Source organism: Bufo gargarizans, chromosome 4, assembly GCF_014858855.1.
Source record: "Bufo gargarizans isolate SCDJY-AF-19 chromosome 4, ASM1485885v1, whole genome shotgun sequence".
NCBI lineage: Eukaryota > Metazoa > Chordata > Amphibia > Anura > Bufonidae > Bufo > Bufo gargarizans.
The window spans coordinates 454,815,567-454,828,972 of record NC_058083.1 but is presented as its reverse complement, the minus strand read 5'-3'; the positions used below and the strand labels follow the sequence as shown (position 1 = coordinate 454,828,972).

The window sequence follows — 13,406 nt, the reverse complement described above, 5'->3', positions numbered from 1 at the left end:
CAAATACAGCTGCCAGTATGACCCAGTATTTTCCTCCTTGTAAGGCCGCCATCAGGGAGCAGGTTTCCTTATAATTCACTTATTTCTGGATCTTCTCCCTTTGTAGATGTTCCAAAATCTTAAATGGCGCTGGAGACCCTCGTCTGTTCAAGCCCCGAGATAGAGATGAGATGGTAAAAAAAGTGATTGAGCCAATGGCTTCTGATGGTCTCAGAACAATCTGCATTTCTTATCGAGACTTCAGCCAGAGTACAGAGCCGGACTGGGACAATGAGAATGAAATTGTGGCCGATCTGACCTGCATCGCGGTGGTTGGCATTGAAGATCCAGTCAGGCCGGAGGTAAAGTCTCGCAGAGCGGTGAGGGAATCTCTGTGTTTGTCAGGGAGAGATTAAGGACGTGGTGTGGAAAGCATAGAGTCCCAGAATGTGACCTCTGCTCATGAGTGGTGACTGAGGCAGGGAACTTGTGAGGGGTAACTGTCACTGATGAGAGTGCTAGTCCCCATGAGGTAGTAACTTGCTGCTCTAGCTCTGCAGCTAAATGCCCCATTAAACATGGCTGCCCTCAGCTAAAGCCCCGTAGAATATTGGTAGATAGTACAGATTACAATCAAAGGGTAAAGTCCCTCATGGATCACGGGACAAATATCGGAGAGGATTGGGCGAGACACAGAGGCTTTCCAGCTCTTGTTTGTGGACATTCTGTAGACTACTTTGTGTTGGATGCAGGTCCCGGAGGCGATCCAGAAATGTCAGCGGGCTGGAATCACGGTCCGCATGGTGACGGGTGATAACATTAATACGGCTCGTGCTATCGCCATTAAATGCGGCATCATTCACCCTGGAGAGGATTTTCTCTGCATTGATGGGAAGGAATTTAACCGGAGGATACGCAACGAGAAGGGCGAGGTGAGTCCTGGGGATACGTTCTACCAGGTATTACACTGACACATTCATCTCTGGATCCACAAATCTTTATTTTATCCATTTATGTAGCACCAACATGTTCCATAGCGCTGTACAGAGATTGGCATCAGTCGCCCCATCGGGGCTCACAATCTAAGTGCCTAATTGTTTGTTTTTTGGCTTATGTGAGGACATCGTGGTACAGAGAGAAAGCCATGCAAAGATGGAGAGAACTCACAAACCTCAAACCCAAGGCCACAAGACAAGAGTTTTAGCCACTGAGCCAACGTGGCACCCACACCCAGATGGTTGTATTACAGGACTCCCTTCAATTAGCCCCATGTAAGGTTTCATGTGTCTTGACTGAAAGGGGGCTCTCTGGTGGCCTCCTCGATGGCTGATCACAGGGGGTCACCAGCAATACAAGGCCCAGAGAAGTAGTGTGGGCTGCGGCACAGGGCTACAGATGTATATCAGAGGGAAGTATAGAGGTGTATAGACTAAGAAACTGCTCCCCAAGAGCTCCCACCACCCCTGGAGGGCCAACCCTCGAGTCTATTAGGATCTCACTCCTTACCTCAGTTCCAAGAGTTCAGCGCAACTTGCCCCAATATGCTACGAATATCTGGGCCATTACATTGGCCGCCCTACACATGCCCTGAACCATGTGGTCTTGATGGTCATTAGATCAGTGTGGGGGGTGATAAGCTTCCAAGGGGGCTGTCTATGGAAGAGGTGTCCTCATAAGCCACTCAAACAAAGGGAGGAGGGAGCTCTACCCATAAGAGCTTACAATCTAATACATTGAAGTGTCCACTATATAACAATTTCTCTTTCTACAGATTGAACAAGAAAGGATTGATAAAATTTGGCCTAAACTGCGGGTTCTGGCACGTTCCTCACCTACTGACAAGCACACTTTGGTGAAGGGTAAGTACTAGCAAGTAGGTAACCTGCTGTGTGCATTGGGTATGACCATCATCCCTGACATTATGACCTGGCTCCAGAAGACATTGCCTCCACCTGTATCTAGTCTTTCCTGCCCTTGCAGACATTGTCCAGCGCTAGGCTCCATAGCCCCCTATTACCAGAAGCCATCAATGACACAGTCTCCAGCCTGACCCAGGTGTCCACGTCTTCTGAGATGTTAGATGGTGGCATTCTGATGGGATCTGTTTTCTCCTTGGACAGTGGCTTCCAGAGATGATAATCAAGGAGCTGGGTAATGGCCGCTCGGCTCCGTCGTGATCTTCTCTCTTATAAGATGACACAAAATTGAGTCCTTTCATTATTAATGATTGGGCACTGCTGGAGTGAGAAGATGGAACCCCCGTCTTTGAAAAGCCCCCTCTATCTGCTCTAAATTATAATATCAGCAGTGTAATATGAGAAGTGAGGAAGGTGAGGTATTTACAGATCATCTTTGTATTCTGCCCCTACACGTCACATTATTCCCCCCATCGTTCGTGACACCGCCTGTCCTCCCGAATAAACTCCTGAATACCTCCCACAAGTTTCCATGTAATGCTCAATGTGATGAGTGACACAACCAAAGGACCACCACTGCTCCCAGGATATGACCGCCACTGATCCCAGGATATGACCGCCACTGATCCCAGGATACGCTCTCAGGATACGAGGGCCACTGATCCCAGGAAGTGACCGCCACTGCTCCCAGGATATGACCGCCACTGATCCCAGGATATGACCGCCACTGCTCCCAGGATATGACCGCCACTGATCCCAGGATACGCTCTCAGGATACGAGGGCCACTGATCCCAGGAAGTGACCACCACTGCTCCCAGGATATGACCACCACTGATCCCAGGATATGACCGCCACTGCTCCCAGGATATGACCGCCACTGATCCCAGGATACGCTCTCAGGATACGAGGGCCACTGATCCCAGGAAGTGACCGCCACTGCTCCCAGGATACGCTCTCAGGATATGAGGGCCACTAATCCCAGGAAGTGACCACCACTGATCCCAGGATATGACTGCTGGACCCCATTTATTCCCAGATCCAAACATATGACCGCCACTGATGCCAGGATATGACCACCACTGATCCCAGGATACGTTCTCAGGATATGACCGCCACTGATGCCAGGATATGACCACCACTGATCCCAGGATACGTTCTCAGGATATGAGGGCCACTGATGCCAGGATATGACCACCACTGCTCCCAGGATACGAGGGCCACTGATCCCAGGAAGTGACCGCCACTGCTCCCAGGATATGACCGCCACTGATCCCAGGATACACGCTCAGGATATGAGGGCCACTGATCCCAGGAAGTGACCGCCACTGCTCCCAGGATATAACCGCCACTGATCCCAGGATATGACCGCCACTGATCCCAGGATATGACCACCACTGATCCCAGGATATGCTCTCAGGATATGAGGGCCACTGATCCCAGGAAGTGACCGCCACTGATCCCAGGATATGACCGCCACTGATCCCAGGATACACGCTCAGGATATGAGGGCCACTGATCCCAGGAAGTGACCGCCACTGCTCCCAGGATATAACCGCCACTGATCCCAGGATATGACCACCACTGATCCCAGGATATGCTCTCAGGATATGAGGGCCACTGATCCCAGGAAGTGACCGCCACTGCTCCCAGGATATGACCGCCACTGATCCCAGGATATGACCACCACTGATCCTAGGATATGACTGCTGGACCCCATTTCTTCCCAGATCCAAACATATGACCGCCACTGATGCCAGGATATGACCACCACTGCTCCCAGGATATGACCGCCACTGCTCCCAGGATACGGTCCCAGGATGTGACCGCCACTGATCCCAGTATGTGACCGCCACTGATCCCAGGATATGACTGCTGGACCCCATTTCTTCCCAGATCCAAACATATGACCGCCACTGATGCCAGGATATGACCGCCACTGATGCCAGGATATGACCACCACTGCTCCCAGGATATGACCACCACTGCTCCCAGGATATGACCGCCACTGCTCCCAGGATACGTTCCCAGGATGTGACCGCCACTGATCCCAGGATATGACTGCTGGACCCCATTTCTTCCCAGATCCAAACATATGACCGCCACTGATGCCAGGATATGACCGCCACTGATGCCAGGATATGACCGCCACTGATGCCAGGATATGACCGCCACTGATGCCAGGATATGACCGCCACTGATGCCAGGATATGACCGCCACTGATGCCAGGATATGACCGCCACTGATGCCAGGATATGACCACCACTGATGCCAGGATACGCTCTCAGGATATGAGGGCCACTGATCCCAGGAAGTGACCGCCACTGCTCCCAGGATATGACCGCCACTGATCCCAGGATATGACCACCACTGATCCTAGGATATGACTGCTGGACCCCATTTCTTCCCAGATCCAAACATATGACCGCCACTGCTCCCAGGATATGACCACCACTGCTCCCAGGATATGACCACCACTGCTCCCTGGATATGACCGCCACTGCTCCCAGGATACGTTCCCAGGATATGAGGGCCACTGATCCCAGGATGTGACCGCCACTGATCCCAGTATGTGACCGCCACTGATCCCAGGATATGACTGCTGGACCCCATTTCTTCCCAGATCCAAACATATGACCGCCACTGATGCCAGGATATGACCGCCACTGATGCCAGGATATGACCACCACTGATGCCAGGATACGCTCTCAGGATATGAGGGCCACTGATCCCAGGAAGTGACCGCCACTGCTCCCAGGATATGACCGCCACTGATCCCAGGATATGACCACCACTGATCCTAGGATATGACTGCTGGACCCCATTTCTTCCCAGATCCAAACATATGACCGCCACTGATGCCAGGATATGACCACCACTGCTCCCAGGATATGACCACCACTGCTCCCAGGATATGACCGCCACTGCTCCCAGGATACGTTCCCAGGATATGAGGGCCACTGATCCCAGGATGTGACCGCCACTGATCCCAGTATGTGACCGCCACTGATCCCAGGATATGACTGCTGGACCCCATTTCTTCCCAGATCCAAACATATGACCGCCACTGATGCCAGGATATGACCGCCACTGATGCCAGGATATGACCACCACTGATGCCAGGATATGACCGCCACTGATGCCAGGATATGACCGCCACTGATGCCAGGATATGACCGCCACTGATGCCAGGATATGACCGCCACTGATGCCAGGATATGACCGCCACTGATGCCAGGATATGACCGCCACTGATGCCAGGATATGACCGCCACTGATGCCAGGATATGACCGCCACTGATGCCAGGATATGACCGCCATTGATTCCAGGATATGACCGCCACTGATCCCAGGATACGTTCCCAGGATATGACCGCCACTGATTCCAGGATATGACCGCCACTGATTCCAGGATATGACCGCCACTGATTCCAGGATATGACCGCCACTGATTCCAGGATATGACCGCCACTGATTCCAGGATATGACCGCCACTGATCCCAGGATATGACCACCACTGATCCCAGGATACACTCTTAGGATATGAGGGCCACTGATCCCAGGAAGTGACCGCCACTGATCCTAGGATATGACTGCTGGACCCCATTTCTTCCCAGATCCAAACATATGACCGCCACTGATGCCAGGACATGACCACCACTGATCCCAGGATACGTTCTCAGGATATGAGGGCCACTGATGCCAGGATATGACCACCACTGCTCCCAGGATACGTTCCCAGGATGTGACCGCCACTGATCCCAGTATGTGACCGCCATTGATCCCAGGATATGACTGCTGGACCCCATTTCTTCCCTGATCCAAACATATGACCGCCACTGATGCCAGGATATGACCGCCACTGAGGCCAGGATATGACCACCACTGATGCCAGGGTATGACCGCCACTGATGCCAGGATATGACCGCCACTGATGCCAGGATATGACCGCCACTGATGCCAGGATATGACCGCCACTGATCCCAGGATATGACCACCACTGATCCCAGGATACACTCTTAGGATATGAGGGCCACTGATCCCAGGAAGTGACCGCCACTGATCCTGGGATATGACTGCTGGACCCCATTTCTTCCCAGATCCAAACATATGACCGCCACTGATGCCAGGACATGACCACCACTGCTCCCAGGATACGTTCCCAGGATGTGACCGCCACTGATCCCAGTATGTGACCGCCACTGATCCCAGGATATGACTGCTGGACCCCATTTCTTCCCTGATCCAAACATATGACCGCCACTGATGCCAGGATATGACCGCCACTGATGCCAGGATATGACCGCCACTGATGCCAGGGTATGACCGCCACTGATGCCAGGATATGACCGCCACTGATGCAAGGATATGACTGCCACTGATGCCAGGATATGACCGCCACTGATCCCAGGATATGACCGCCACTGATCCCAGGATATGACCGCCACTAATCTCATGACTGCCTCTGATCCCTGGATATGACCGCCACTGATCCCAGGATATGACCACCACTAATCTCATGACTGCCTCTGATCCCTGGATATGACCGCCACTGATCCCAGGATATGACCACCACTAATCTCATGACTGCCTCTGATCCCTGGATATGACCGCCACTGATCCCAGGATATGACCACCACTAATCTCATGACCGCCACTGATCCCAGGATATGACCACCACTAATCTCATGACTGCCTCTGATCCCTGGATATGACCACCACTAATCTCATGACTGCCTCTGATCCCTGGATATGACTTGACTGATCTCAGGATATGTCCGCCACTGATGCCAGGATATGACCGCCTCTGATCCCAGGATATGACCACCACTAATCTCATGACTGCCTCTGATCCCTGGATATGACCACCACTAATCTCATGACTGCCTCTGATCCCAGGATATGACCGCCACTGATCCCAGGATATGACCACCACTAATCTCATGACTGCCTCTGATCCCTGGATATGACCACCACTAATCTCATGACTGCCTCTGATCCCTGGATATGACCGCCACTGATCCCAGGATATGACCACCACTAATCTCATGACTGCCTCTGATCCCTGGATATGACCACCACTAATCTCATGACTGCCTCTGATCCCTGGATATGACTTGACTGATCTCAGGATATGTCCGCCACTGTTGCCAGGATATGACCGCCACTGATGCCAGGATATGACCGCCACTGATGCCAGGACATGACCATTATGCGAAGGACTGCATTCCCAGTATAAGACAATCCAAGATCCCAGTATATGTTGGACCCTGTTCCAGTATATGATGGATCCACTTCCCAGTGTATGACTGGCCCCAACCCCAGTATATGACAGAGCCGATTCCCAGTATTTGACGGGCCCCATTCCCAGTATGGCCCCTGATCTTGGTCTATCTTCTTGCAGGTATAATTGACAGCACACAGTTGGAGCAGAGGCAGGTGGTTGCAGTCACCGGTGATGGCACCAATGATGGTCCTGCACTGAAGAAAGCCGATGTTGGTTTTGCCATGGTAGGTTAGATGTTTGTTTCTTTCTGCTTCACTCTGGTTTTTACCATGTGTCAGGAAATGCTCAATAACAGCAACGTCCTAGTGGTTATCTCCTAAGCCATGGGGCAGACGTTCAGAGTTAGGACAGTGGGGGAGATCAAGACCGATGCTTTCTCTGCCTCTCTAGATATCCTCTGCACCCCTGGGCACACACCTCATCACAAATTTGACGCATCCTCCTGCAATCCATGCGCCTAAACAGAAGTCTATGACGGCTCAGCGCTGCCGTAGATGTCCACGGCCCCTTTAGGAAAAGTAAAATCAACTTTTTCAGGCACAAGGGAGATGATAAATCTGCCCCAGTGTCTCCACATGACTGAGCACTGCTATGTGTTAGGTAAAACTGAACGCTGCTTGTTGTCTGGCCCATGCACGTAACGCACAGGATCCATGCACGAGATGTTACGTTTTAATGAATAAGGGCTCATGCACACAAACGTATTTTCTTTACGTTTCTGCTCCGGTTTTTTTGCAGACCGTATTCGGAGCCGCTCATTTCAATGGGTCCGCACAAAAAATGGAAAGTACTCTGTGTGCATTCCGTTTCCGTTCCGCAAAAAAATAGAACATGTCCTATTATTGTCCGCATTATGGACAAGGATAGGACTGTTCTGTTAGCGGCCAGCTGTTCCGTTCTGCAAAATACGGAATGCCCACGGACGTCAGCCGTATTTTTTGCAGATCCGTTTTTTGCGAACCACAAAATACATACGGTCGTGTGGACAAGCCCTAAAAAGCATTTGGACTGGAAAAACCGGCTTCACATTTACGCAACGTGGAGCAGATCCAACCTGCTGCATTTACTGTTGAAAGCTTCCCCGAGCAGACCCGTTGTGGATGTTAAATGATCGTTGTAACGGAGCTCCTGGCCACCCCGACTGGGTACCTCAGTTGATGGATGCTACTAGTGCTTCACGAGGGCTCAAAGCACTCCACTTGACACCATCAGCACTGCCGACCCCACGAACCGCCACAGCTTGGTTGGGGTCTCGCCGACTCCTACCTACCCTGGATCTACGACAAGGCTTCCAGGTTCCAGGTTCTGAAGGTTCTCCTTCAGAGAGTGATTTAGGAACAAGCTCTTAAAAGAGCTCAGGGATTATAGCCGGGGAGTATACAGCGTATAGCATTCCCCAGCGTAGATGCAGCCTTCTCCCCACACACATGAGACGAGGCTCTATGTTGAGGGTAAAACAGGAACTCTATAATGGGGCTACATGTCAGTCTATTAGACAGGTCTTTTAGCAAGGGACACTCCCCTGGGGACCTTGTGGAAGACAGACAGTTTTTACATTAGCCAATCACATGCATTTACAATATGGAAACACTCCCAGCAATTGTACACAACCTCCCCTGCCTATGATACAATTACCAAACACAGTGGGCTCTGCCTGTGATGCAATTACCAAACACAATAGTAATTGTATCACAGGCAGAGCCCATTGTGTTTGGTAATTGTATCACAGGCAGAGGGGAGGTTGTGTACAATTGCTGGGAGTGTTTCCATACTGTAAATGCATGTGATTGGCTAATGTAAAAACTGTCTCAGTCTTCCACAAGGTCCCCAGGGGAGTGTCCCTTGCTAAAAGACCTGTCTAATAGACTGACATGTAGCCCCATTATAGAGTTCCTGTTTTACCCTCAACATAGAGCCTCGTCTCGTGTGTGGGGAAAAGGCTGCATCTACGCTGCAACCCCTAACCCAAACACAATAGGCTCTGCCTGTGATACAATTACCAAACACAATGGGCTCTGCCTGTGATACAATTACCAAACACAATGGGCTCTGCCTGTGATACAATTACCAAACACAATGGGCTCTGCCTGTGATACAATTACCAAACACAATGGGCTAACTTCATCACTCCCAGGCAGAAAACACACATTTTTCCCCAAAATACAGAAAACACCCCAAAGCCCCACATATCCCCATAAATTATACATCCATGCATAGTTCTGATCTGGGTGAACAACATATCCAAAAATCACCCAGATCCGAGCAGGGGGGTTCCCGAATTCTATGGAAGTCACATGTGGCCGACCGCAAGCATGGCTTTCCTGCCTAAAACAGTACCACAGATTTAGGCTGTGCGGCCGGTCTGTCTTCTCCTCAAGTTTTAGCATATGGGCCATAATCCTGAGTAAGAGGCTGGCAAACAGGCCCCTCTGAATCCCAGTGGCGAGGTTATTTGTGCCACAACTGACCACTAAAAAGGCTATTGTGAAAGCTGTGCCGCCAGCAGGTGAGTATTCCTCTATACACAAGCCTTGCGGTCCTGGCTGGGAAGCTCCACCAGGAGAGGACCGTGTGTGAGAAGCGGACCTCCGACCTTCAGCTGATCATTGCTGTCTTTTCCTATTGATATCTTTGTAGGGAATCGCCGGCACAGATGTAGCCAAGGAGGCTTCTGACATCATCCTAACAGATGACAACTTCAGCAGCATCGTCAAAGCCGTAATGTGGGGCCGCAATGTATATGACAGCATCTCCAAGTTCCTGCAGTTTCAGCTGACAGTGAATGTGGTGGCGGTGATTGTGGCATTTACGGGGGCGTGCATTACACAGGTGAGTGTGGAGTTTCTTACAACTCCCCCTGGGCTTTGTCATGAGAACTTTCTTGGAGAACCTGCAGCCTAATCTATAGACTGGAGATGCATTCATTTCTCTTGATTCCTCTGCAGGATTCTCCCTTGAAAGCTGTTCAGATGTTGTGGGTGAACCTCATCATGGACACATTCGCATCTCTTGCTCTGGCCACTGAGCCACCTACAGAATCTCTTCTACTTCGGAAACCCTATGGAAGGAACAAGCCTCTGATTTCCCGGACCATGATGAAGAACATCCTGGGGCACGGCGTCTACCAGCTGACTCTCATCTTCACGCTGCTTTTTGTGGGTAAGTTTATCTCCCACAGGACCAAGGGGATTTTTCCGTGTACTGGAGCACTCGTCTATAATCCAGGGAGCTTTCTGTGCTTGCAGGAGAGGAGATCTTTAATATAGACAGTGGACGGAACGCACCACTCCATTCTCCGCCGTCTGAGCACTACACCATAATCTTCAACACGTTTGTCATGATGCAGCTCTTCAATGAAATCAATGCTCGCAAGATCCATGGCGAGCACAATGTCTTTGATGGAATATTTAGGAATCCGATTTTTTGTATAATTGTACTTGGCACCTTTGGCATCCAGGTAATTACACATTACATTTAAGTGATATGGGAATTCTCAAAAGACAGCAAAGCGTCTGCTTCTCTATTTCACACCATAGCAGCAGCTGCAGGACCATGGAGGCATCACTGACATGACCCTCCACCCCGTGTCCCCTCCCGGGCTCTGGCAGGGATCCCATATCTCAGCTTACTGCTTCCTTATGAGTGGGATACTGGGGTTCACTTCATTCCCTGCTTATGAGTAGAGCCTCATTCTTCACTTTCTTCCAGTACACATTCTAAGCAATGGGGCAGAATCCTTCCGTGGTATCAGATAGAACAAATGAGATTCCTCAGTGGTTGATACCTTTTAGTGGCTAACTGAAAAGATGGTGAGACAATTGCAAGCTTTCAAGGCTACTTAGGCCTCTTCCTCAGACGTCTCTTAAGACAGTATCTGAAGGTTCACAGGGCATAGGAATAATGAGGCAGAGGAGACAAGGGATGGAAAGGAACGGTTGTGGCGGTAAATTGTTGAAGCAATTATAGATGAGGAGTATGACCGTTTCATTGTCCTCTAATTCACATCCTGTCCACGAATGTGATGACCACAAGAGGGTGAATTACTTAAGGAATGTAGACGGATGTAAATCCATGAGACACATTCGTTCCTGATCTGAGTGCGTCCAAGGTTGTCATAAACTTTAATATCAATACCTTCGTGTCTGTGGTGTGGTGGACATGGCTGCAGAAGGGTTTTGCTTCAGGCAGATCTTTCTTCTTTTATTGTGTGATGAGAGTTCATTCCTGATCTAAGCTTCTGACCAGTTTCACCGACATTGGGTACTTCCAGTCAGATGGACCACATTTGGTGTGCTGCAGGTGAAGGGATCTTGTAGTTCTGATGTGTACTGGGGACCTTCTCAGTGGTCATTATGTATGGACAGGTCTTACATTTGATCTAGTTGAGGACAATGAGCTTCTGACAATGATCTTTCTGAGATTAGGGAGCTGCCTGTAGCACCGGAGTCGGGGGTCTGGAAATATGGATTTCATCTTTACGCAGTGTTGGATGTAGTCTGTGAGCAACCCTTAGAATTTCCAGACTTGGGTTGACCACTAGAGGTACCCTCGTATACCTTCTATTCTTGTTTTGTACCTCCGGTACAGAGGTTACAGGTTACAGTACAGACCTCCGCAGTGTGACCGCTCTTACAGTACAGACCTCCGCAGTGTGACCGCTCTTACAGTACAGACCTCTGCAGTGTGACCGCTCTTACAGCACAGACCTCCGCAGTGTGACCGCTCTTACAGTACAGACCTCCGCAGTGTGAGCGCTCTTACAGTACAGACCTCCGCAGTGTGACCGCTCTTACAGTACAGATCCGCAGTGTGACCGCTCTTACAGTACAGACCTCCGCAGTGTGACCGCTCTTACAGTACAGACCTCCGCAGTGTGAGCGCTCTTACAGTACAGACCTCCGCAGTGTGACCGCTCTTACAGTACAGACCTCCGCAGTGTGACCGCTCTTACAGTACAGACCTCCGCAGTGTGACCGCTCTTACAGTACAGACCTCCGCAGTGTGACCGCTCTTACAGTACAGACCTCCGCAGTGTGAGCGCTCTTACAGTAGAGACCTCGCAGTGTGACCGCTCTTACAGTACAGACCTCCGCAGTGTGACGCTCTTACAGTACAGACCTCCGCAGTGTGACGCTCTTACAGTACAGACCTCCGCAGTGTGACCGCTCTTACAGTACAGACCTCCGCAGTGTGACCGCTCTTACAGTACAGACCTCCGCAGTGTGCGCTCTTACAGTACAGACCTCCGCAGTGTGACCGCTCTTACAGTACAGACCTCCGCAGTGTGACCGCTCTTACAGTACAGACCTCCGCAGTGTGACCGCTCTTACAGTACAGACCTCCGCAGTGTGACCGCTCTCTTACAGTACACCTCCGCAGTGTGACCGCTCTTACAGTACAGACCTCCGCAGTGTGACCGCTCTTACAGTACAGACCTCCGCAGTGTGACCGCTCTTACAGTACAGCCTCCGCAGTGTGACCGCTCTTACAGTACAGACCTCCGCAGTGTGACCGCTCTTACAGTACCTCCGCAGTGTGACCGCTCTTACAGTACAGACCTCCGCAGTGTGACCGCTCTTACAGTACAGACCTCCGCAGTGTGACCGCTCTTACAGTACAGACCTCCGCAGTGTGACCGCTCTTACAGTACAGACCTCCGCAGTGTGACCGCTCTTACAGTACAGACCTCCGCAGTGTGACCGCTCTTACAGTACAGACCTCCGCAGTGTGACCGCTCTTACAGTACAGACCTCCGCAGTGTGACCGCTCTTACAGTACAGACCTCCGCAGTGGTTGACCGCTCTTACAGTACAGACCTCCGCAGATGTTGACCGCTCTTAACAGGTACAGTACCTCCGCAGTGGTGACCAGCTCTGAACAGTACGACCTCCAGCAGTGTGAGCCGCTCTTACAGTACAGACCTCCGCAGTGTGAACCCTCTTACAGTACAGACCCTCCCGCAGGTGTGACCGCTCTTACAGTACAGACCTCCGCAGTGGTGAACGCTCTTACAGTACAGACCTCCGCAGTGTGAACCGGCTCTTACAGGTACAGACCTCCGCAGTGTGACCGCTCGTACCAGTAGAGTCCTCCGCAGTGTGGACCGCTCTTACAGTAGCAGACCTCCGCAGTGTGAGCGCGCTTACAGTACAGACCTTCCGCAGTGTGACCGCTCTTACAGTACAGACCTCCGCAAGTGTGAAAGCGCTCTTACAGTAACAGACC

General features: G+C 51.1%; 1 protein-coding gene across 4 annotated transcripts in view; it reads left to right on the top strand.

Moving 5' to 3' along the window:
* ATP2B2 (ATPase plasma membrane Ca2+ transporting 2) overlaps positions 1–13,406 on the top strand; it is a 241,374-nt gene that overhangs the window by 201,141 nt on the left and 26,827 nt on the right. For all 4 annotated transcript variants that reach the window (XM_044290097.1, XM_044290100.1, XM_044290096.1 and 1 more), the window contains exons 14-20: positions 107–341; positions 732–911; positions 1,751–1,838; positions 7,299–7,405; positions 9,819–10,010; positions 10,127–10,340; positions 10,427–10,638. In XM_044290097.1, coding sequence (XP_044146032.1) covers positions 107–341; positions 732–911; positions 1,751–1,838; positions 7,299–7,405; positions 9,819–10,010; positions 10,127–10,340; positions 10,427–10,638 — 1,228 coding nt within the window. The remainder of the gene's footprint in view (positions 1–106; positions 342–731; positions 912–1,750; positions 1,839–7,298; positions 7,406–9,818; positions 10,011–10,126; positions 10,341–10,426; positions 10,639–13,406) is intronic.